This window comes from Malassezia sympodialis, genomic scaffold (genome assembly GCF_000349305.1).
Source record: "Malassezia sympodialis ATCC 42132 genomic scaffold, msy_sf_9, whole genome shotgun sequence".
In the NCBI taxonomy this organism is placed as follows: domain Eukaryota; kingdom Fungi; phylum Basidiomycota; class Malasseziomycetes; order Malasseziales; family Malasseziaceae; genus Malassezia; species Malassezia sympodialis.
This window is the reverse complement of record NW_017387807.1, coordinates 13,183-36,759: the sequence shown is the minus strand read 5'-3', so window position 1 is coordinate 36,759 and position 23,577 is coordinate 13,183. Positions and strand designations below refer to the sequence as shown.

The 23,577-nt window shown below is 58.3% G+C and overlaps 10 protein-coding genes across 10 annotated transcripts; 5 read left to right on the top strand and 5 right to left on the bottom strand.

Moving 5' to 3' along the window:
• Window positions 1-13: 13 nt before the first annotated feature.
• On the bottom strand, window positions 14-1,292 carry MSY001_1815 (uncharacterized protein; the record flags this gene model as incomplete). Its single annotated transcript, XM_018883636.1, has 2 exons — window positions 14-1,080; window positions 1,238-1,292. 2 exons carry the CDS (start codon window positions 1,290-1,292, stop codon window positions 14-16), a joined length of 1,122 nt encoding a protein of 373 aa, XP_018740376.1.
• A 2,833-nt stretch (window positions 1,293-4,125) lies between these two features.
• Window positions 4,126-6,764, bottom strand: MSY001_1814 (uncharacterized protein; the record flags this gene model as incomplete). Its single annotated transcript, XM_018883635.1, has 2 exons — window positions 4,126-4,161; window positions 4,290-6,764. 2 exons carry the CDS (start codon window positions 6,762-6,764, stop codon window positions 4,126-4,128), a joined length of 2,511 nt encoding a protein of 836 aa, XP_018740375.1.
• Window positions 6,765-7,464: 700 nt separating this feature from the next.
• Window positions 7,465-10,380, top strand: MSY001_1813 (uncharacterized protein; the record flags this gene model as incomplete). The annotated part of the gene is made up of 1 exon (XM_018883634.1): window positions 7,465-10,380. One exon carries the CDS (start codon window positions 7,465-7,467, stop codon window positions 10,378-10,380), a length of 2,916 nt encoding a protein of 971 aa, XP_018740374.1.
• A 140-nt stretch (window positions 10,381-10,520) lies between these two features.
• MSY001_1812 (uncharacterized protein) lies at window positions 10,521-11,068 on the bottom strand (the record flags this gene model as incomplete). The annotated part of the gene is made up of 2 exons (XM_018883633.1): window positions 10,521-10,850; window positions 10,880-11,068. The coding sequence occupies 2 exons, from the start codon at window positions 11,066-11,068 to the stop codon at window positions 10,521-10,523; spliced, it is 519 nt and encodes a 172-aa protein (XP_018740373.1).
• A 243-nt stretch (window positions 11,069-11,311) lies between these two features.
• On the top strand, window positions 11,312-13,165 carry MSY001_1811 (uncharacterized protein; the record flags this gene model as incomplete). The annotated part of the gene is made up of 1 exon (XM_018883632.1): window positions 11,312-13,165. The coding sequence occupies one exon, from the start codon at window positions 11,312-11,314 to the stop codon at window positions 13,163-13,165; it is 1,854 nt and encodes a 617-aa protein (XP_018740372.1).
• Window positions 13,166-13,957: 792 nt separating this feature from the next.
• MSY001_1810 (uncharacterized protein) lies at window positions 13,958-15,247 on the top strand (the record flags this gene model as incomplete). Its single annotated transcript, XM_018883630.1, has 1 exon — window positions 13,958-15,247. The coding sequence occupies one exon, from the start codon at window positions 13,958-13,960 to the stop codon at window positions 15,245-15,247; it is 1,290 nt and encodes a 429-aa protein (XP_018740371.1).
• Window positions 15,248-15,259: 12 nt separating this feature from the next.
• MSY001_1809 (uncharacterized protein) lies at window positions 15,260-16,831 on the bottom strand (the record flags this gene model as incomplete). Its single annotated transcript, XM_018883629.1, has 1 exon — window positions 15,260-16,831. One exon carries the CDS (start codon window positions 16,829-16,831, stop codon window positions 15,260-15,262), a length of 1,572 nt encoding a protein of 523 aa, XP_018740370.1.
• A 218-nt stretch (window positions 16,832-17,049) lies between these two features.
• On the top strand, window positions 17,050-20,457 carry MSY001_1808 (uncharacterized protein; the record flags this gene model as incomplete). The annotated part of the gene is made up of 1 exon (XM_018883628.1): window positions 17,050-20,457. The coding sequence occupies one exon, from the start codon at window positions 17,050-17,052 to the stop codon at window positions 20,455-20,457; it is 3,408 nt and encodes a 1,135-aa protein (XP_018740369.1).
• Window positions 20,458-20,505: 48 nt separating this feature from the next.
• Window positions 20,506-21,921, top strand: MSY001_1807 (uncharacterized protein; the record flags this gene model as incomplete). The annotated part of the gene is made up of 2 exons (XM_018883627.1): window positions 20,506-21,449; window positions 21,558-21,921. The coding sequence occupies 2 exons, from the start codon at window positions 20,506-20,508 to the stop codon at window positions 21,919-21,921; spliced, it is 1,308 nt and encodes a 435-aa protein (XP_018740368.1).
• Window positions 21,922-22,579: 658 nt separating this feature from the next.
• Window positions 22,580-23,438, bottom strand: MSY001_1806 (uncharacterized protein; the record flags this gene model as incomplete). Its single annotated transcript, XM_018883626.1, has 2 exons — window positions 22,580-23,278; window positions 23,310-23,438. The coding sequence occupies 2 exons, from the start codon at window positions 23,436-23,438 to the stop codon at window positions 22,580-22,582; spliced, it is 828 nt and encodes a 275-aa protein (XP_018740367.1).
• Between the last annotated feature and the right edge of the window lie 139 nt (window positions 23,439-23,577).

Here is a 23,577-nt window from a genome sequence, read left to right as displayed (position 1 = left end):
CTTGAGTCGGTAGTTAAGACGAAGGTTCTTCGGTGGAAGCAGCAGGCTCACTGTTCGAAGGCTCTTCCGTGTTCCAGGCGTTAGCGGCACCAGGTTTGAAAAAGCTCTTGCTCTTCTTTTCATCTTGCTTGGCTCTCTGTTCGCGGCGCAGACGGTCCTGTTCGCGGATTTTTTCATCAATCTCGCGCTGCCTCTCAATAACATCCACAGGCTTTGCAGCACCGAAAGGATTGGAACGACCAGTGCTAGAGGTGGATGTAGCCTCATCAACCGGAGCTGTGCGGGGCTTAAGGTCTAGCTTGCGACGCTCAGTAGGAACGTTGCGTTCAGCTGGAGGCTTGCTTGAGCGCCAGCTCGACACGTCATTGTCGTCCAACCGACGCCCGCGAAAGCCACCGCTCTGGCCCCCACCTTCACGATCACCGAAACCAAAGCGCGATGGCTTGCCCGATACAGGCTTACCAGTCCTCCAGTCAGACGCCATATCGCTGGCGCTTGGCTCGACAGGCTCCATAGGTCCCCGACGACGAGGCATGTCATTACTAGGAGCGAATTTGGAGCCGAAACCACTGCGAGTTCCATCGCCTGAAATGGACATCTCGTCAAAGCCCGAAATGCCAGAAGGAGCTCCGAATCGACGGTCGTCTGCTGGCAGAGGAGTAGAGCGGCGCCACTGCGTAGCATCATCGGCAATAGCACTCCTCATGGTGCGTGACGAGGGCTCCGCCACACTCACACGCACATTGCGATTGGCAAGAGGCTTACCAGTGTAGGTCAGTGCATCCTTGAGCTCATCCAAGGTCTCAAACTCGACATAACCATAGCCACGGGGGCGGCCGTCAGGACCATTCACCAGGCGAACGCTCACAGGGTTCATAGGCTCGAAGAACATGCGAACATCGCCCTCCGTGCTGTCAAACGACAGATTGACCACAAAGGCGGTAAAGGGAGGCTGAGTGGGGAGAGGTGGCTCCTCGCGCATCATGGGTGGAGGCCCATCGAAACGCGGACGACCGGAAGGCATGCGACCGCCCATATCCGCAGCGCCGTAGTCAGCCATGTGATGGTCACGAGGTGCAGCTGCAATGTAAGTATGGAATTCAGAGTGATCCCGTGGCATATGTGGTGCCAACGGGTCAACGTACGAGCAGAGGGCAAATCATCGAGTTCGTCCGCCCAGGAAGTACCGGTGGCTAAACGTAGTTAGTACCATGGCTGAATCAAACACTCAACATACTCTCATCGGCAAGGAAGTCCCCAAGGGACATCTTGTTCTTCTTCGGAGCTGGCATATTAGGAGAATTCTTTCGGTGGAAACGTACCCATTCTCGAAAGATACTTGGTCAAACGAAGAGACTGAGAACGCAGATCAAATCTTCAAGTAAGCAACCAAAGGGCCCACGAGAACCCAAGGTGATTATGTAAGTGTAAAAAATAAGATATAAAAGCAATACGTAGACGGAATTTTATTTATATTGTATGTATAATGTGAACTAAAGAAAATTTAACAGAAAATAATAAATTAAAGAGAAAAATCAATTTTCATAATCATAAAAATATAAATTCAATCAAAAACAGAGGAATATATATTGACTTATAAGTCCAATCCATATCGTTTGATATTTTCATAAAAACATAATTTCATAAATTATTCATATTTAATGGCTTATGACATTTATAATTTCATTTGAATTTCATATTTATTACAATAGTGAATTTTAAGAATATTTTTATTTACTTATTTGATAATGAATAATTTATAAAATTATTTATTATTAAAAGGAATAATACCTTTATTATTCGTTTCTAAACTATTTCCTGTTTTCTAAATTATATTTGCGTTTATATTTTGCTCTTTTGATTTCTCATTTTTTGGAGTCAATTTAAGATGTGGCATTTTTGCTTGTTTGGCGCCATCCGATGACGACGACTGCTTTTGCCAGTCCGCCTAGTTCCTCCCGTAATGGCTCGTCAGATTTGCCTCTTCGTGTTGCTGAATTAAGGCACGTTTATTGTTGGGTTTGTTCCAGTGAAGAGACAAGATCATTTGATTCTATTGAACGAGCGCGGAAGAGCCGAAACTCTGTTCGGTCTCGGTCAAGTTTTGTGCATCCGTGCAGCTGTTCACTTGTCGCCCATGAAAAGGTATAGTCTCTACCATTAACTGACATTTAGTGCTTATTGTCGTGGATGCGTCAACATAATATTGACCATCCGGGAGTTCCTGTGCGGTGCCCCCAATGTAAAGCATTGTACCAGTTGGAGCAACCCTTCTCGTTGACACTGACTGTCCTTGAATACATGAAAAAGGTCGTAAAAAATATCGTACCGATGAGTGCTTCCTTAATGGCTATGTCCGGAGTCTGGCTAGCGGCTACAGCTCATGGAAGCTTGTCTGTAAGGCTCTTCCTGGGACCAAGAATGGCTCGGCGAGTTTTCCAAAAACCATGGCCATGGCATGTACGTATTATTATCACTGTACATTGTTGCTAACTTTCAAGTATTGGATTGATCTTCCATTGATACCATTAATGCTTATCGCAAGTCGATTGCCTATCCTGGCGAACTTTTCCACTTGGCTTCCAACCTTGCTTGCTATGCCTGTAACTCAATCATTGGCCTCCGGAAATGACCTTCTAATGTATCGTTATTCTCCCCGCATACTCCTTTCGCGCCATTATCCCCCTAACCCTTTGGTCATCACATTATTTTTACCGTGGCTCCGAGTAATGTATCTCTCGTTTAAACGGCAATTATATCGATACGTACTGCTGAATGATAGGCGAAGTCGCCGGACAAATCAGCAACGTCAAACGGACAATACACGTATGATTATTATGGGAAACCAGGGCGGTGAAGGGCAGATTGTGGGAGCAAGGGAAGATCATGACGACACGTACGAAACGTTAGATGATGGCACATTACTCCTCCATCAAGACACCAATCGAGAGCAAGGGGTCGAATTGGATGACCTTGAGGAACAACTGTTTGAGACGGGTAGCATACCTTCGACAATATATGTTACTTATTTCAATGTGTCGAAGTTGCTTGTGCAAGCTTTGGGTTTCCCATTCGTGGCCAATCTTTCAGGTAACCTTTTGTGCTCGTTAAGTAAATACAGTCGCACCCTTTCTCGAATTCTTGGTATCGCCCCTGGCGTTGAGCCTACCAATGATATCACAAACTGGATAAGAGCGCTTGTGCCACCGACTGAGGCTACCAGTCGCCTCGATAAGTCCTGGACTAGCACTAGTCAAGATGTGCTACTTGATTATTTGGATCCGATGTGGTACCGTAATATGCTAGGGGGCGGGCTTTACATCATTGTAAAAGATGCCCTCGTTCTCCTCTATCGCTATTTACAAAAGCAACAGCGCCAGCAACTGCGTATCAAGGATATGCCTTTTAGTGAAGGTGTAGCTAGGGAGCTCCACTCTGAGACTGCTTGATTTATTAGAAGGCACGCGTTATAATTACAACTACGACATAGCCAGTTTACTATAGCTGGGAGGCGCTACACGCGCGTGAACAACCTTGATAAGATACAAAGGGAAACTGCTAACCAGTACGATGATGGCAGTCTTCCACCAAAAATTGTAGGTTAGTACGAAGTCCAAGTCAAAGAACTCGGGCAAGAGAATCATGCTGGAGCAGTAGATCACAAGTGTCACAATTTCGGACAAGAACATGTAAAAATGCCAAGTGGTTATTTCTAAGGCCACCATAATCAGTTCATTCAGAATGAGAGCTGTGAACGAAATCCCGACAATGTTGAGGAATTCATTCTCGAACAGCAGCAGACTGGCAATCATAATAGCTCCGCCTTGGTAAACGCTGATCATAAGCCACATGGTGAAGGTCTTTCCACTTAGACTTCGACCCTTGGTGAGATCTTTGTACAGCTCAGGATATAATAAAGCCATATCCTCGCTAACGTCCCGGTCAAGTACAAGACTAAACACTGGCGCCATCGTATAAACAGTGGCATAACCAACCATGAGCCAACCTTGATACAATGCAATAGGTGCAAAAAAGAAAATAGAGGAGAATACAGCCTGAATGACAGATATAATTAGACCGCGGTGAATAACGAATTGAGCAAGCTTGGCACTGCGCTGATACGAGTTACGTCCATGCCAGAGAAGAAGTTTTGCCAGATGACTGAATTGCATAACAGAAAAATCAGCGGCAAGTGATGCCTGTTTTCCCTCCTTGCCAACTATGCCGATACCAACATCGGCGGCTTGAATCATGGACACATCATTTCCACCATCACCAATACAACACACCCGCTTCTTGGTGTGCTTGCGGATGAGATTCGTTACTTCTGCTTTCTGTGTAGGTGAGCATCGGCATGCAACGACCACAGAAAGTTGTGTGGCAATTTCCACAAACTCTGTGCGGAAATGGTCAAAGAAGAATTGCAGAGAATCACCGTCAATGACGAGGCAGCAGTCAAGCTTGGATTGCAAAAAGACGAGTGTATCTCTTGCAGCTGTCATGGTCTTAACCTTGGATACCTGATGAATGTATTGATTTCGTGCAACGAGTTTTGTTGAAATAGCAATGCATGTTGCAGTCTCAATCTTGTCACCAGTAAGCATCCAGATCTTGATATTGGCATTCCGAAGCAATTCCAAAGTGGTCTTCACGCCTTCCTGAAGTTTATCTTCCACCCCCGTCACACCGAGCAACTCCATGTTTTGTTCGAGGTGTGAAGCTACGACCTTAGCCATAGTTTCATCTCGGTTTTCCACTTGAATCTTAGCTGCGTTGTACGCCTTCTCAAACATGGTCCAAGAATCCTGACTTAAACGCAGCCTGGCCATGACCAGAGTTCGCAATCCTTCCCGGGCCATATTTCCACACTCTTCGTCAAGCCAGTCATTGTGTGTCACCACAGGGCTCATTACAACATCCGCACCCTTCAAATAGAAAGTCACATCTCCTGTTGCCTGGTCACGCACAACAATGCCCATACGCTTTCGTTCAGAGGTGAAAGGGAACACCTCCAGAATCTCGAAAGAAAAGCGGCCAAGCTCCGTGGCCAGAGTGATGAAGTGTTGATCGCGCGCCACCAGTTGCATGCCGACCGACTCTGTCCAATTCACCAAGGCCACTTCATCTGGACTCGACGCCTGATAGGTGACAGATCCATCCTCGTTTTGTATTGGAGTGACATTGTGACAAAGGCCAAGGGCCAGCACCACATCATGAACACGGGCACTCATGTCGCGCCAATGACGTATACGTTTGCTGTCCTTCTGTTCCAGGGCCGAATGTAGCTGCATGCGAACTTCATCCATGCTATCCCAGCCATAGCTCATGGTACCAAGATGCAAGCGCTTCACTTCCATTTCATTCTGAGTAAGTGTGCCAGTCTTGTCGCTAAGTAGATACTCGATACGACCGAGTTCTTCGGGCAGAGTCGATGTGCGCACGATGGTACTGGGAATATCCGCATCTCCCTGGATCTGACGAGCATAGACGGTTTTGCCCATATCGAGATTCACTCGTAGACTGATCGGAATGATGGAACTGAACAAGATAAGGAAGCGGAAGACATAGATCCACCACTTGCCGCGGAAGCCATTGAGTGCCACGAGCAGAACGGACAGAAGAAGAGTAACAAAGCACAGGATTTTTGACAAACGATTGATCTCAAGATCCAGTAAACCCACCTTGGTCTGAGGATGCGACGTGTTCATGACAGATCGTGTTTCACGACCGGTGTACACAACCATGCCAATAGCACGACCAGCAGCCAGCACAGTGTTCGCCCAAAGCACATGTTCATTCGTCAAGGGCGATACTTGAGGCTGTTGCGAAAGAGCCAGATCCTGCTGCTGACTCCATTCGGGCGAACTTCTCCCAGAAGGGTGGATCGTCAGCGTCCCCACAAACGAATGAAGGTCTTTGGAGGGAGGACCCGCCACTAGAACGGCACGCGATCGCAAGGCGGTAATCTCGTCCTCAGACATAGTTTGTGTGACGGGTACAGCCAGACGGAGCTTCCAGTCCGTCTCGCCGTCTAGCTGGTCCGTGCGAATGAAGCAAGTGCCAGACTCAGAGTTTGATTCACCTTCATCGTTGGTCTCGTCAGCAGCGTCAGCAGCATAGGTCTTGAGCAGCACCATATCTGCGGGCACACGCTGGTTCTTGTGTAACATGACAAGGTCGCCGACCTTCAAGCCGCTGCTTGGCACATGGGCTACTAGCGTATCAGTGAGTGCTGGGGCTTCGATATCGGAGGAAGTCGTTTGGCGATGAGACAATCGCTGGCGCATGATCTCAGAAGTGCAGTGACCCAATACGGCATATGGAGAACTGTTGCTTTCGACATCCCGCTTGTAGCGTTCGTAGTCATCAATGGCTTCCTTGCCGATTGTAACGCAGAGAACAAACGACAGTGGCGCAATGTATGTTACTAGAAATCCAATCTTCAACGCTGGAATGAACTGGCTTAGAGCCACCAACAAGAAATAGAGATTAAAAAAGAACTTGAACTGTTCATAGAGTACGATGGGTAAGAACGTCACGAGGTTGTACTTCTGGTTGCGCACAACATTGGGTGGGTACTTGGACCCTGAGTGATCGGGCTCCTCCATCGTAATCTCGCGGTTCGGTATAGATGTAGCAGGCTGCCATCGCAGCCAACGCCACGGACGCCATGGCAACGAGGATCGCTTGGCTCGCTCGTACGAATCAATGTCTTCACTCTCAACCCCAAGGAATGCATTTCCCTCGTCCTCGTCTTCGAACATGTGGGTGTGGCGCGAGCGCACACGCGGCGAGGTAGGGAGCATAGCCAGGCCGCTAGGCTCGTGCACAGTAGTCGACGACCACGCAAGACGTTGGCACTGACCTGTTCGGCCGAGCCGGGCTTGAGGAGAGGCACGCCCGCGGCGAGTTGGCGCTGAAACGATGAGTGCACATAATAAGGCTGCCCGTAGCGAAAGCCAGGATGTATATGACATATATTTCTTCTATAGCTCTATGTTAGTAACTGCTTAACATTATCTTCCATCTTTTTGTCGACGCAAGTCGCGCTTCCCGCGGGAGCAACCTTGGAGTGGAGGTCCACGGGGCCGACGCGAGCCGGTCGCTTCATTCAACCACTGCCAGGCGACTCAAGGGCTTGGCGACAACGAAAGAATTTTGGGAACACCCCCCCCTCGTGATCTTGCTGGGGTTTGGAAAGACAGGGAGCCTTCTAGTTCGCAGTTTAAATCATCAACCCCGCAGTACGATCTTTTTCAGGACGCGTACTTAGCTGAGAGCCCCCCTAGCATTGGTTCGTACAGGCGACGCAGACCAGACTACACACGTAAACCTGTAGTCGAAGAAGTGAGGCGAACGTCAGAACCGTATATCTTGGATCCCTTCTGTGCTACATTGCGACCTTTGGAGTCTAAAGCACGCGCCCAGGCCCTAGCATTGCCCCCATTGTGCGATCCCTACGCCATGGAAGAATCGAATAAGAATCTCACGGAAGCACTAAATGTTGTCAAGGTTAAAGGTGTCCAGATGAAGCGGTATCTGGATACAGACCGCGTTATGGATGCCCTGAAGAGCGCGTCGACAATGCTGAATGAGTTGCGCTCGTCGGCACTCTCACCCAAGCAGTACTATGAGCTTTATATGGCCGCCTTTGATTCATTGCGCCACTTGTCCATCTATATATACGATGCGCACATGAACGAGAAACACCACTTGGCTGACTTGTACGAGCTCGTTCAATACTGCGGCAATATCATCCCGCGTCTCTACCTCATGGTCACTGTGGGCAGTGTGTACATGTCTGTACCTGATGCGCCGATCAAAGAAATCATGAAAGACATGATGGAGATGTGTCGTGGTGTGCAGCACCCTACGCGCGGCCTGTTTCTGCGCCATTACTTGTCAGGCACGACGCGTGATCATTTGCCCACAGGTTTAGAACCGGGCCCAGCAGGAGAGCTGAATGACAGTATCAGCTTTATTTTGGCTAACTTTGTGGAAATGAACAAGCTGTGGGTCCGACAGCAGCACCTCGGACACTCTCGTGAGCGCGAGAAGCGTGAAGCGGAGCGGCGCGAGCTGCGCATCCTTGTTGGCACTAACCTTGTGCGTCTAAGTCAGCTAGATGGCGTGACGCTGGAAATTTACCAGCAGACCATCCTCCCCGCTATTCTCGAGCAGGTGATTCACTGTAAGGATGCTATTGCGCAAGAGTACCTCATGGAGGTCATCATCCAAGTTTTCCCTGACGATTTCCACCTGCGCACATTGAGTCTCTTGTTATCGGCCTGCGCGCGGCTGCATCCCAAGGTGAGTGTTAAACAAATTGTCATTGCTCTCATCAACCGGTTAGCTGCGTACGCAGCGCGCGAGGCCGAGAGTGAGACACCTGAGGAACGCAAGAGGCAAGAAGACGAGGCCAGCGCGCGCCTCTTGCGCAAGACACAGGAAATGCGCCGACATGTACATAATATTCAACCATCCGCGGTTTGGCGCGAAATCACGGAAGAACAGGTCAAATCACGCGACTCATGGAGCCGGCTGGCCTCAGACCTTGGACAATCGCTGCAGGACGATGGTCCCAATATTTGGGGCGACGCATTAAAGCCTACTCCCGCCGTGGAGACGACAACCTGGGCAGAAGAGACGGAAGCGGATGCACAAGTGAGTGAAACGGCAGAGGCAGAGGCCTCAGAGGGCGTGCTTGATGAGCAAGCGAACGAGGCACCGTCAGCACCAGGTGAGCCGACAGGCGTGAAGCCACCGTCAGCGACTCCGCGCAAGTTCCGTGGTATACCTGAAGATGTGCGACTATTCGAGGTGTTCTGGGAACAGATCGTTCTGCTAATGCGAGCGCGTCCCGACTTGTCGATAAATGACACGGCGGTTTTGCTACTTTCACTGCTCAATCTATCGCTGAGCTGCTACCCGGACCGCCTGGAGTATGTCGACCAAGTCTTGGGCTTTGCGAATAGCAAAATCCAAGAGGCAATGGAAGGGGAACAAGGCATGCCTATTATCCCACAAAGCCACTTCCAACCACTGCTGGTGGCACCGATCAATGCCTATGTGAGCGCCTTGACCGTGTTGGCTATCCCTAATTACTATATGCTTTGGGCGCAGCAGCAACCCCTGGCCCAGCGCGCGATTGCGCAAGCAATTGTGCACTCGATTCTTCGCCGAGAGACTGTCATCGGTACGCCTGAAGAGGCCCACGGGATTCTCGAGTTTTGTACTAGCCTGGTGAAGGACAAGGGGGAGATCATGGCGACCAATGCGACTACATCGAATGGCCATGTGGCGATGGTCGATGAACTGGCAGAGCAGCAGGGGATGCTTGCACGCTTGGTGCATCTGTTTCGCTCGGACGACTTGAATATGCAGTTGGTACTGCTGCACATTGTGCGCAAGCACTACAGTGAGGGAGAAGAGTCGATTCGCTTCACGTACCCGCCGCTTATTACGGAGGTCATTGCGCTAGTACGTCGCTTCAGTGCATGTAAGCAAGAGAAAAATTGGGAGCCGAAAATGACCACGCTCTTCCACTATGTGCATCAGCTTGTTTCGACGTTGTACCATCGTGTCGAAGTGCCAGAGCTGTCTCTGCGTCTCTTTTTGCTCGTGGCCGAAGTGGCAGACGAAGCCGGCTTTGAGGAGATGGCCTACGAGTTCTACGTGCAGTCATTTTCCATTTTCGAGGAGTCCGTCTCCGACTCACGCTCTCAGCTACAAGCAATTGGACTGATCATCAGTACACTATACAAAGCACGTGTCTTTGGTCCAGACAATTACGATACGCTCATTACCAAAGCTGCGCTTCACGCTGCAAAATTGCTAAAGCGCCCACATCAGGCCGCTGCCGTGCTTATGGCGAGCCATCTCTGGTGGCAGCTGCCTGGTCCCAAAGATACCGGTGAGCCACGCTTCCCGCTGGTTAAAGATGGGCGCCGTGTGCTGGAATGCCTACAAAAGACGTTGCGCATTGCGAATGGATGCATCAACGAGTATACATCCGTGGAAATCTTCTGCCACGCGCTGAGCAAGTACCTGTACTATGTACGTAACGCCTTACTAACGTGCCAGTTTGAACAGGGTGTGGAGGCCGTCACGAGCCGGTATATCAATTCGTTGGTGGACTTGATTACCAAGGCTCTGACGTCGCTGCGAGCGGAAAGTCGATCTCGTGCAACTGGGTGGCGGAGTGAGTTAGAGACGTCGCCTACATGGGATGCCGTCCAGCAACACTTTTACAACCAGCTGAAGTACATCCAAGCTAAAAAGCGCATGGCCTCAGAGGCTGACACCGGCAGCGTGGCTGCTCCCGATTGGGCCAGTCTCGAAATTGACGAGGCGCTAGAGAGGATGGCGCCATCGTCCTAAGATAGAATACCAGATAGCACACACTATGCAAAGAGGATACAAGCAAGTGGTATTGCTGTTTTTGTCTAGACGCTCACTACCTGAGGGAGGCAGGCGCCCGTCACGTCACACACCAAGTAGGGCTCGCCAACACGAATAACTTAGTAGAAGGTCGAGGGGCGCTTGCCAGCGTAGATGCCAGCCGAGCGCGACGCACGGTGAGGCAGAGGGAAGCGCAGGTTCTTGGCAGTGAGCTGCTTGATGTAAGGGCGGCGGATGTCAGCCGTCTTCTCAATCTCGGCCACCTTCAAAATGTGAATGCTGCCGAAGCGAGCACGGTGACGGGCAGCCATGTCCTGGTACATGAGCTCAACTGCCTCAGCACGGCTGAGGGCGCGGAACTCCTTGTACATGTTGTGGGTACCCGAGCGCGAGTTGTAGCGGAGCCAGATGGCGAAGTTCTTCACCTTGTTGGGCTTGCGCTCCTCGATCTAGCGTAAGTCAATTTCCACACACATACCTTGTTGACGGTGACAATCTCACCGGTAGCCTTCTTCATCTTACGCAGCTGACGCACGAAGTACCAGAAGCGCGACTTGGCGATGGTCTCGTTCGCCGCAAAGATGCGCATGCGGTACAGAGCCGGGACAGGCTCCTTCTCCGTCGGCAAGTGCCGGCCAATGACCAGGTATTCCGAGATGCGGCCCATTGTTCTGATGTATTAGTCTCCGTCCATGCCGCGGCGTAGCCGCCGTACGCACCTGGCGAGAGTTGTGCTAGACGAAGGAACGGCGGCAGCACCCACAAAACCACGATCCTCTCGTCGGCCGATGCGAAAACTATAAAATAATCACGTGGATGTCGGTCTTTGTGTCAATGATGAGTCAGCATGATGTGGGCATGGCCCCCGTCGTCCAGGACCGCCGCCACGCATCTGTGTGGAGCTTGCACCATGTTGTTCCCGCAAGAAGAGGCCCCTGCGGTCAAGCAGTGGCTCGTTCGGGAGCTTGAGCCGCTCTGTGATGCGGATCCAGACGTGCTAGCTGACTATGTGTTGGCGCTATTTAAGAATGATGCCAACGAAACGGAACTGGTAGCCATGCTTAACGAACAGCTCGCCGACTTTCTTGAGCAGCACACGCAAGCCTTTGTTTCCAAGACAGTTGAGGCGCTTAAGGGGCGCGAGCATGTGGCAGGACAGACGCGCAAGCGCGAGGCTGATGACGAGGTCACGCCAGATGAGACTATGTCTACCGATGACCCTGCAAGCAAGCGTCAGGCCGTGACTGACAACGCGATGGACGAGGGCGAGGCTCGAGACATGCCACAAGCACGCCCGCGTCGTAATCAGCGCGTGCCCAAAGGCTGGTGTCGCGACTATCACAGTATGTATTCAGACCATGGGCTCACATTAGACACGGGTGTCTGCTCGCGCGGTAGTTCGTGCAAGTTTCAGCATTCCGATGACAGTATTATGGCCCCCTTCCCGGACGCGCCATTCCCGATGCCAGGTATGCCATTTATGCCGCCCCCCTTCCCAATGGGACCCGATGGACAGATGCCGCCTGAGTTGGCGCAAATGATGCCTCCGCCCGAGCAAATGGCCGAGTTTATGCAGCATATGGCCGCGATGAGTGGCCAGATGATGCCGCCTTTCATGAGTCGTGGGCGCGGACGTGGGCGTGGGCGTGGTGGCAGTATGCGCGGAGGCATCCAGGGTCACGCGCCCGTGGCACGCAGTCAGGACACACTAGTGGTGGAAAATATACCCCCTGAGTACCTCAACTTGGTGCAAGTGAACGACTACTTTAAGCGCTTTGGTACGATCACCAATATTCAAATGGATGAGGCAGGGAAAAAGGCTACCGTCACGTATGCTACGCCTGCCGAGGCTAATGAAGCTCACAAAAACCCGGATGTGATCTTTGGCAACCGGTTTGTCAAGGTGTACTTCCAGCGTATTGAGCGTCCACCGCCATCCAAGCCCAACTATATGACAGACAAAGGCTCGAACGTGTACCTGGCGCCGGAGCTGCGCTCGGCCGCACCTGCGCGGCCCAGCATCGACGACGAAAAGCGGCGCGTTCTGGAGTTGCGCAAGAAGCGCGAATCGCTCGTGCATATGCAGCTAGCAGAGCAGAAAGCGCTGCTGGAAAAGCTCGAAAGCAAGGATCTCACGCCGCAGGGACGCAGCAGTATTATGAGCATGTTGCAAAAGCTCTCTGCGGAGATCAAGGCTGCGACCGACTCGCTCAAGAAGGACTTGTCACCTGAGGCGATGAACACTGATGGCGCTACCACTGAAGAGCTGCAGGCCAAACTGGCCAGCCTGCGGAGCGAGGCTGCTTCCCTGGGTCTTGACGCATCGGGACATCCGGCCCCCGGCAGCTTTCGCGGAGCGCCTCGTGGCCGCGGCATGCGCGGAGCGATGTCATACCGTGGTCGTGGCCGTGGCGCATTCAACCGCTCTATGACGCTCGACAACCGCACCACGAAGGTGGGTGTAAGTGGCCTCCCGGAGAGCTACGATATGGACAAACTCCGGGAGCATATGCAGTCATTCGGCGAATGCACATCCATCGAGCCAGAGGGCGACCAAGTGGTCGTCACATACAAGACGCGAGCCAGCGGCGAGCGAGCAATGCGCGCGAGCGGCTCTGTGCCAGAGGCCAGCGAAGCCTCGTTCCAATGGGTCGAGGCGCCGGTGATGCCAACAGCTGCCATGGAGCCAGCCTCGAGCGGCCCCTCCGAGTCTATGGCAGAGCTCGATGAGAGCGCCGGCGAACGAGAGAACTGGAAGCGCTAGACCATATATAGCATGTACCATATCGCGCTCATGGCTTCCCAGAACGTTCGTGTTCCAACAGTACGCTTGTGACATGTCTACAGGATCTCGACAGAGCATGCACGCACACCCGGGTTAGCATGAGCGAGCGCAGGCGGCAGAGAGCCTGGCGATAAGAGCCGGGCCCGCCAGCTTTTGGGAAGAAAGCCGTTACTTCAGCTTCTTCTTAGCACGGAGCTGCGAGCTGTGACCACACTTGCGCTTGCGGCAGTTGGTAGCACGCGGAGGCAGGCGAGCGTAGCACTTGCGGCAGATCTGCTTCTCGCAGTTGTACTTGCTGGCCAGCACCTTGAGCGAGGGCTCAATGATACCACCACGCAGACTGTCGCGTTAGTATTCCATGTCAGTGCGGTACATACCGAAGCACAAGGTGCAGGGTGCTCTCCTTCTGAATGTTGTAGTCGCTCAGCGTGCGACCGTCCTCGAGCTGCTTACCAGCGAAGATCAGACGCTGTTGGTCCGGAGGGATGCCCTCCTTGTCCTGGATCTTGGCCTTGACATTGTCGATCGTGTCCGACGACTCGACCTCAAGGGTAATCGTCTTGCCAGTCAGAGTCTTGACGAAGATTTGCATGGCAGACAACGACGTTCGTACGACGCAAAGGGAGTAGTGGCGGCGCTCCGCCTTTCTCGACCACGCTTTGCAGTTTTGCCGTCGTCACGTGCTAATGATGGATTGTACACGTGGGGCCACGTGGAAAAATTTTCGAAGCCGAGACGTACGCCACAGTGTCGGGCGACGTTCGAGCCACCATGAGCCAGGTGGGTGGCGAAGATGTATACACCTGTATCACCTGCTCGGTGGCGTTCTACACGGCGCTGGAGCAGCGTGATCACTTCCGCTCCGACCTGCATCGCTACAACATGAAGCGTCGCGTGGCGAATCTGACGCCGGTGTCTGCTGCCGTATTCAATGCCAAGATCCTTGAGCGCCGTGCCGCTATGGAGTCGTCCGAGAAGGCGACACAGGAAGACACCGGGCGCTGTCACGTTTGTCGGAAATCTTTTGCCTCTCAGAATGCTTACCGTGACCACATGCAGTCGCGTAAGCACCGTGACATGGTGCAGAAGCAGGCAAAGGTCAGCCCGTCGGCGCCGACCAGCGATGCTCTGGGCGACGTGGGCGCTGTGCGCGATGCGCTGCCCAAAGAGGAAGACGAAGAGGAAGAAGATGACGACGAAGATGACGAAGAGGCCCGCATGGAGCGTGCGATCCAGCGCAAGCTCGCCAAGGCGCGGCGTATCGACCCGGCCACTGAGTGCATGTTCTGCAGTGAGTCGCAGACATCGCTGGAGGCAAGTGTGCAGCACATGCAGCATGCTCACGGCTTTTTTGTGCCTGAGCGTAAGTACCTGACTGATTTGGATGGACTACTGCGTTACTTGGCCGATAAGGTGTCGGTGGGTAACGTGTGTCTATGGTGTAATGGCCGTGGCCGTGGATTCCATGACTTGGGAGCCGTGCAGAAGCATATGTTGGACAAGTCGCATTGCAAGGTGGCTTACGACTCGCAAGAAGACCAGTTGGAGCTGAGTGACTTTTACGACTTCCGCAGCAGTTATGCGGACTATAGAAAGAAGGATGACTGGGAAGACGTCTCCGACGATACAAGCGACGACAATGAAGAGTCTGTGTGGGAGGAGGTTAGCGACGAAGAAAGCGACGATATACCCGAAGACAACGGCATCCGATATGGAGACTCGGAGTTGGAGCTGGTGCTACCCTCGGGGGCGCGCCTCGGTCACCGCTCGCTGCAGCGCTACTACCGCCAGACGCTGTGGCAGACGCCTGCATCCCAACAAGCACCTGCATCTGCTGCAAATGGGCGTGCATTGGCGCACCGTATCGCTGGTCATCCGCAGCGTCCTGTGGTCACGGCTCGCGGCGGCCAAGAGATGGCCGTGCGCAACCGCGGCGAGGCTAAGGAAGCGATGCGGCACGTGCGCGAAGTCCGCGATGTCCAGCGGCGCGAGCTGTTCAAAACCAAGGTGGGCTTCCGCCACAACCACCAAAAGCATTACCGCGACCCGCTGCTGCAGTAGCGCTGTATACTACTAATGACCACGGCCGCGGCCACGGCCACGTCCGGGCGCGCGACCCCCACCACGACCCCGGCGCCCCCCGCGTGGCGCACTCGGCACACGCCCGCCCTTGAGCTTGTCGGGGCCCCAGCTGGATTGACTAGCTTGGTTCATATTGGGTGCCACCATGCGCTGCGCCTGCGCAAGCATGTCCTGCTTGCGTGGATTCCGCTCCAGCATGACGGCCCAGCCCTCGATTTGGTCGTCGCCCCACGCCCCCAACGACGCAAGCGACTCGCGCAGCTCCGTGCGGAGGGGCGATGCTCGCGCACTCTTAGTACGAGCAAACATGCTCGCATCCTGTAGATACGCCTGTAGCAGCACACGCTCGGCCTGCTGAACCGGTGTCAGCTCTGTACCGATATCCCACTCCTCCTCGAGAGCGTCGGTCGCCTCGGCCGCTGCAAGGATCGCTTTCTTAAGGTCCGAGGACAGCGGCGCATCGTCCTCGCGCCCTTCCGTGTCGCGAGATGCCGCAGCACACGGGTCGTAGTCGTCGTCCAAGTCGTGCAGGCCATCGGGGTCGTCGAGGAACGCCTCCATAATCGCCTCCTGGGACATGCCTTGGTACCGCGGCTTGGCGAGGCGCATCTCTACGCTAGGCCGGGACAGGTGAGGGAGGATAGCAAGCACCATATCGACTAGTGCAGGGTCTGTCCGTGTCTCCGGCGCAAGAGCCTGGCGCACGGCGGCCCAGGCCATGCCTGGGAACGGTGTAGGACTGGCGTCCAGTACATGAGTAGCACGGGGCGACGCTGCCTGCAGGTCCGCCACAAGGGAGACGTCCACGAGAGCCACGGCGTCCGGCACATCCTCCGCGCAGGCGTTCATCGCCGCAAGGACCGGCTCAGCATCGGCAGTAGGCGTGCGCAGAAGCACCTCGTCGGCCAATTCCAGGAATTCAACCTTGGCGGCGAGCCATGCTGTGGGCCACGGACTCGCGGACGAGGACGCCTCGTCTGGTGGAATGCGCCGCGAAGCGAGTGTGTGATGGTAGGCGCGGCCCAATATGCTGCCCCATGCAGGGCCGTCCAGGCTGGAAGGGAGCGACACAGTGGGCACGGTGGCAAGCATAGCCTGAGCAAGGATAGCCGAACGACGCATACGGCGCACGCCCTCGTTCCATGGCACATGGAAAAAACGGTCCACGGCCGTCGAGAGGGCTGCAAGCGCCACGCCGCACCACTCGGCCCAGTCGATACGGGGCCAGAGAGCGTGCACGAGGGCGAGCGTATCGATATGGTACGCATGTCCCAGCACGGCTGCATCAATCGCGGCCTCACGGCCGCCCAGGCCCTGCAAGAGGGAGGGGTCCCCGTGTTCGTACAGGCTCTGTAGCACCATGAGCAGATCGACGGCGACGCCATCCGGTAGCTCCGTAGCATCGCATACGAGATAGGAGATCTGATGAAGCAACACTTTCAGAGTACCCTCGAGCGACTTGTGTGCCAGAAGAGTGCGTGCCACCTCGGAAGGCGCCCGTGGCAGCGCCCGCACGAGCTCGCCATACGCGCGGAGCATGGCTAGCGGCAGAGGCCTCCACATGTGAACGGGGTGCAAAGGCCTTCGGCCGATCCAGCAGCAGTGCCACGCCGACGAGATCCTACGGTGCTCTTGCGTTTTTCCTCCGAATCGCGCGCACAGCGACGAACCGCAGTCCGCCTTGCTGCCGAATCGACACACGCATCGTTGAAGAAGCGTGTTCGACTGTTTGCATAGCGGAAAGCGCGATCCTCTGTTGACTGATACGGGCGTCAGGGGCGATGGCCAAGGCGCCCGCGGAATGGGACGACGGGCCGTTCATGGATGACATGCGCGTGCTTCCGCCGTCGCTAGCAGCGAAAAAGAAGAAGCGTAAGGGTGTGCGTGGCAACGATGGCCTTCTCGACGATGTGGCGCCGTCGCTGGCGGCCACAGCTCAGGTGCAGGCTGATCTTCTTGCGACAGCAAGCGACCTATACCGGCGGATTGAAGCGGATCCGCATGGCCTGCCTGAAGACGAGGCATACTGGACCTCTTTGCCCGCACACCTGCGCACATTTATACGGAATGCACTGCCGCTGGGCCAGCTGGGGGCCGGCGCCAATACCAACGAGGCCCTGCCACGCCACGCCTCGACGCAGGCCATGATGGCCGTTGCGCAACAGCTCGCACAGGCTGCACATGCGTCCCAGAACATGCTTCCGGACATGTACCGCACAAAAGACAAGTTCCTTCCGCACTTCCCTGGTATGACGATGCCGGTGGACGAGGACGGCGACCTCGTCTTTGTCAACGAGCTAGACGACGACGACGACGGGGACCTTGACCCGGCGTATGCCAGTGAGGAGAATGCGAATGAGCGCACCGACGACGTGACCGACACTGAGAAAAAGAAAAAGTCGAAGAAGAAGAAGAAGAAGACGCCCGTGGCCGCCGACGAGCGGCTGCCCACCGCGTCGCCACCGGCCGCCCCGCTACGGCAGCGCAGCATGCCGCCTGTGCCCATGTCCGTGCCGCACCCTCCCCTGCCGTCGTCGCGGGCTACTGGCAAGCTGCCGATGATGTTCCACTCGGCGACGCGTGCCGGCAGTGGCGCACGACCGCCGCTGCCGAGGCGGACGAAGAGCTCGCTGAGTGTGGGCAGTGGCCATACGCCCATGTTCCCGATGCACATGGCCGGCGCGGCGCCGCCCGGCAATGGAAGCGTGTTGACGATCCGCAACGGCGACGAACGCGAAAAGGTGCGTGAGTTCTGGCGCACGCTTTCGCGGCGCGACCGCCAGAACATGGTGCGGGCCGAGGAGCAAGAGGTGCTGCGCAAGCTGAAAGAGTTCCAGCGGCATGCATGTGCGTGTTCCGTATGCTTGCGGAAGCGTGCGATGGTCGGCGCCAAGGTGGAGGAGCTGTATGCGCTGTACTTTGATGCGCTCGAGGAGCAGGCGGGCGAGTTCGCTGACGGCGGCTCGAGTGCGTCGCAGGGCCCGGGTCCGTTCCCAGGGAGCATTGCCCTGGACAGCCACGGTGGTGTCGTCGGCGCGAATCTACTTCTCTCGCGGCCGCGTGAGCGACGAAAGCGGAACGTGAATGTCTATCCTCCGAGTACGCCGACGAGCGAGCGGCGCGAGTTGCCAGACGTGGACGACATCTACGACGACGATGAGTACGACGACGAGTACGACGACGAGTTTGACGACGAGGCCCTGGACGACGACTATACCGATGAGTATGAGCGTCCAGAGCGGCGTCGGCGCGCCGACTCGCACTGCCAAGGGGGCGACTGCTACTGCATCAACTCGTCGCTGACCGTCAAGGGCATCCTAACGCTGGCCGATGAGCTCGGCGGCAACGAGGCGCACAAGCTGATCCTCATGATGGAGCAGCTGAGCGAGCGTGATGCGCCGGACGATGCAAGCTGCGACGTGGCCGACGACGAGTCGAATCCCAGCGAGCAGGAGCTGTCGCCAGACGAGCAGCGCGAGCAGGGCTGGCGCATGTTCCAGATCTTTGCCGCACGCACCCTCGAGCAGCGTGTGCTGCAGGCGTATCGCGAACGCCTTGCGCAGGACCGGCAGCTGCAGCTTCTGCGCGAGCTCGAGGAGGAGGAGTCGAATGAGAAGGCCAAGGAGGCCAAGCGAGCAAAAGAGAACCAGCGCAAGAAGGACAAGAAGCGGCAGGTGCGGCAGCAGAAGGAGGAGGAGCGCCTCCGTCGCGAGCAGGAGAAGGCCGCCGAGGAGGCTGCGGCACGCGAGGCGGACCTGAAGCGCAAGGAAGAGCTGCGCCGCAAGGAGGCCCAAAAGCGCGAGGCTGAACGCAGGGAGCTCGAGAAGCGCGAGGCCGAGCGCAAGGAGATGGAACGGCGAGGAGCCGAACGCAGAGAGGCCGAGCGCAAAGAGGCCGAGAAGCGCGAGGCCCAGCGCAGAGAGGCCCAGCGCCGCGAAATGGAAAAAGAGGCGGCTCGCAAGGAGGCCGAGAAGCGCGAGGCGGAGCGCAAGGAGGCGGCGCGCAGGGAGACGGCACGCAAGGAGGCCGAACGCAAAGAGGCCGAGCGCAAGGAGGCCGAGCGCCGCGCTGCTGAGAAAGAGGAGCGTCGCAGGCGCCAGCAGGAGCGTCGCCAGCGCGGCAAAAAGGCCGAGGCCGAGGCGGCCGCAGCAGCGCCGCAGCCATCGCAGCTGCCGACAGTGCCTGCCCAGCCTGCCCAGCCTGCGCCGCCCTCGTCGATGGCACCCTCGGTGCTAGCGCCGCTGTCGACCGGTGCCGAGGCTGAGCCTGCAGGCCCCCGCGCCGACCTGCTCTTTCCCGAGCCGCTTACCCGTGCGCCGTTTGCGCTACGCAGCACCGAGTCCGATGCATGGGACGCGCCGGTGCCTCCGCCGCTGCCGCCGCAGAGCACGTCTCGCTCGCTGCCCCCCTGCGACACGGCAACTGCGTCGAAGTCGGGCAGCCCGTCGCTGCATGCGCCCTTCTTCGACCACGTTGCCTCCACGACCACGGCGCTGGGCCGCCTGCAGCTGGGCCACCCGTCGCCGCCGCACGCGGCGCCTGCGCGTGACTTTGGGCTGGGCCCCCTCGTGGCGCCAGCTGCCTCGAGCCCGGCGCGCGCGGTGCCACCCCCGATCGGCCCGATCGAGCGGCCGCGGCGAACGCGCACCGGCAGCAGCGATGTGGCGGCCGAGGGCGTGCTGGGCAGTGCCGCGCTGGGCGACGACGAGCTGATCGAGCCGCGCGGCCGCCGCGCGGCGATGACTGCGCCGCTGAGTGGCGGGAGCGCCTTTGGTGCGCCTGGCAGCAGTGCGCTCCCGCAGCCTGCTGCGACGTCGTTCTACTCGCCGTGGTCGGCGCCGGGCTACGGCAGCCTGGGCCTGGGCTCGCTGAGCGTCAGCAGCCCCGCCGCCCCGCCGCTCGGCGGCATGAACATACCCGCGGCCCCCATGGGCCGCGCGTCTGGCAGCGCGCTGGACCCAGGCTATGCATCGCCCTGGAGCTCGTCGTGGGACCGAGCGCGACACGCGTTTGAGCAGCCCGTCGACATGTTTGCGAGCGACGCTGGCGCGGACCTCGGTGCGCTGGGCGGTGTGCCCGGCGCCGCCGCGTCGGTGCGCTCGCCGCCAGGCCTGGGCCCCCGTGCTCGCCCGACGCCCACGTTTCCGTACCACGGCGGCCCTGCGCCGCCGTTTCCCACAGGCCCGTAGCCCGAGCGCCGTGACCTCCACCCTGAAAATCGGCCGCTTTTTGCCCTCATGTCGTGTGCGCCGACCGAGGCGCAGGTCGTTGAGGCTGCGCGGCCCTGGATCGAGCGGCCCGAGCCGCTGGGCCTTGCCAAGCTGCTGACGACACTGCAGAGCGAGCATGGATGGACACTGAGCGAGAAGCGGCTCAAGAAGATCCTCATTGCGTCCGGCCTGCGCGACGGCCCACGCAAGCCGTGGGTGCCCGTGTCGTCTCTGGACGACTCTGTGCCGCTGCCGGACGGCGTCGAGGCCGTGTATCTCGACGCCGTCAAGGGCCGCGGGCTCGTTGCCACGCGCGCGTTTGCCGAGGGCCAGACGCTGTTTGTGGAAGACGCCTACGTCGCTGCGCCGCCGCCCAGCGAGGTCAGCAAGATGCTGGCCGGGCAGATCTGCACGCAGTGCTTCCTGCCGACCGCTGGGAGCATGCTGTCCGTGTCGTGCGCGCATCCCCGCTGCCACGCGGCGTTCTGCCACCGCCAGTGCCAGGCCAAGGCGCAGGCCTCGCACCATGCGCTGCTGTGCCCCGGCGCGCAGCCCGCGGCCGCGGCCCTCTTTGCATTTCTCGAGCAGTACCAGTGGCACTCGCTGCACACGGTCGCGCGGTGCCTCGCGCGTGTGCTGCTCACGGGCGCCGCGCAAAAGCCGCCGTCCGTGTCGCCGACGACGGGGGCGACCGTGCAGGGCCTGCCGTCGAAGGACGCCCCTGCGACGCTCGACGAGGTCCTGCGCCACCTCGACTCGTTCGCGACGGTATCGGAGCTCGAGCGCCGCGCACGCAACCCCGGCTGGGAGCTCGAGCGCGCAGGCTTCATGCCTGCGCTCCAGCGCGCCCACTCCCTGCTGGTCGACGCGCTCGATCCCCGCCGGTCGCGCCCGGTCCGGTTCCCTGTGCCGGCGGACGCGCACCCTGCGGCGACGCTCGACCGCCTCTTCTCCTGGGACACGTTCCTGGCGTACGTATGCTGTACTTACCGCAGCTGGCTGGGCCGCGCGAACATCAACATGGAGAGCCATGGCGGGCTATGTATGTAATGCGCTACTGACGCAGACCTCGTGCACAGCCATCTGAACCACGACTGCACACCCAACGTATCGATCCGCCACATGCCCGGGCGCGGCGGCGTGCGTCCCGCGACGCGCATCACGGCGCGCGCCGTGCGTGCGATCCAGCCGGGCGAGGAGCTGCTGATCAGCTATGTGGACCCGTCGCTGCCGGCCGAGCGCCGCCGCCTCCTGCTGTGGCGCGACTACTGCTTCGGGCCGTGCGCATGCGAGCGCTGCGCCAGCGAGCAGCAGGACGCGCCGGGCGCAGCGGACGGCTTTGACGCGGAAAAAGCCTCGAAGCTCGCCCGCAGCATGCCGGCCCCCGAGGCCGTGGAAGCGGCGGCGCTGGAGCAGGAGCTGCGCGCGTCGCTCGGCTTCTGAGGCCGGGCCCAAGCGCCCATGCAGCCCACAGCCCCGGCGGGGCGGGGCGGGCGTGGCGCGGCGCATCCTCCCTACGTAGCGGCATGATGGACGGAGTGCCCTTCCCTCTCGGGGCATGGCTCCCTGCGCACGACGATGACGAGGCGCTCGTGCTGCGCGAGCTGTTCGGCGCAAGCAGCACGCCGCTCACCGACCTGCCGGACCCTGGCGACTGGCCTTGCAGTAGCTCGAGCGTGCCGGACGCTGACGCGTGGTCTGCGCTTGGCTGGGACGCCCAAGCTGCGTGCCTGTGGCAGCCGGCGGAGCCGCTGCCTGCCGACCTGCTCTTCGCCTCGTGGCTCGCGTCCGCGCCCCCTATGCTGGACGCCTACGCGTCCGAGCGCGCGCTGGATCTCGCGCCTGCGAGCCAGGCGCTCGGCGCGAGCGAGCCATGGCCGCTCCCGTCCCTGTTCTGCCTCGACTATGTGCCATGCGTGGAGCCCGGCCACGAGCCGGTGCCGCCGGGGCCTGCAGCCGACGGGGTGGCCGTGCTCGATGCGTACACGCCGCATGCCGCCGACGAGGCGAGTGCTGCGCGCTGCCCCCTGGCGTGGGCACCGCATGCCGACTGGCTCGGCCTCGACGGGCCTGGCCCCTGGGCCGCGGAGGGCGGCGCGACCTAGCACTCCTTGTCCTCGGGCGGCTCGTACCACCGGTATCGCAGACGCGTCGCGTCGCTGCAGTCCCACAGGGGCTTCTGTAGACGTGCATTCACGCCATTGTGCAGCTCACAGAGCCACTGCCGCAGGGCCGGCCCACTCGCGACGGCGCGCGCGCGCGCGCTGGCGTTACTGTCGGGCTGCTCGTACGCCACGCGCAGCTCGCTCGCACACGACGAGCACGGGTACACGTTCGGCAGGGCGTCCAGCATGGCGTGCATCGCGCGGCGCTGCTCGTCGGACGGCGCGTCAGGGTAGTAGGCGGCGGCCGAGTGCAGGAACGTCCATGTGGCGCGGCCGAGCTCTTCCACGTCCGGCGGGCACGCGTCGTCGGCCTTGGGCCGCTGCGCAGAGCGCAGGGCGGCGCCGAACGCCAGCTTCGTCTGGCACGCGCGGCACGGCTTGCCATCGGGCCCCAGGACGACGGCCGGCTTCGTCCGGGGCGGCGCAGGGGCCGCGTCGTGCTCGCCCGGCGCGCGCTCCTCCGCCTCGATCGGGCCGCGGCGCGCAAAGAACGACGAGCGCGACTGCGGCGACAGGTCCGCGTCGACAGCCTCGCGGCCGGCCGGCGCGGCGGCGGGGACGCCGCCCCACTCGGGCATGCCCTCGGGGCGCGCGACGCGCTGGGGCTCCCAGTCGTCGAGCTCATCCGCGCGCGACTGGAGTTTCTGGGTTAGCCGCACCACGTACAAAGTACTCTTCGCGAATGTCGAGGCGCTTGCGATCCGAGCGCAGCCGGAGCTTCTCCTCCTGGGACAGGGCACGCACCTTGGCGTCGTGCACAATGTACCGCTGCTGCGTGACTTGCGCAAGCAGCATGGACCCCACCACGATCGAGAGCACGAACGGCAGCCCGAAGCTCAGTGTCGGGCTCCTGTGCACGCGTGCACGCACCGCCTGCACGAGGCGGTGGCTGCGCCACCCGCGCCCGAGCGTCATGGTGGCAGGAGCTTAGTCA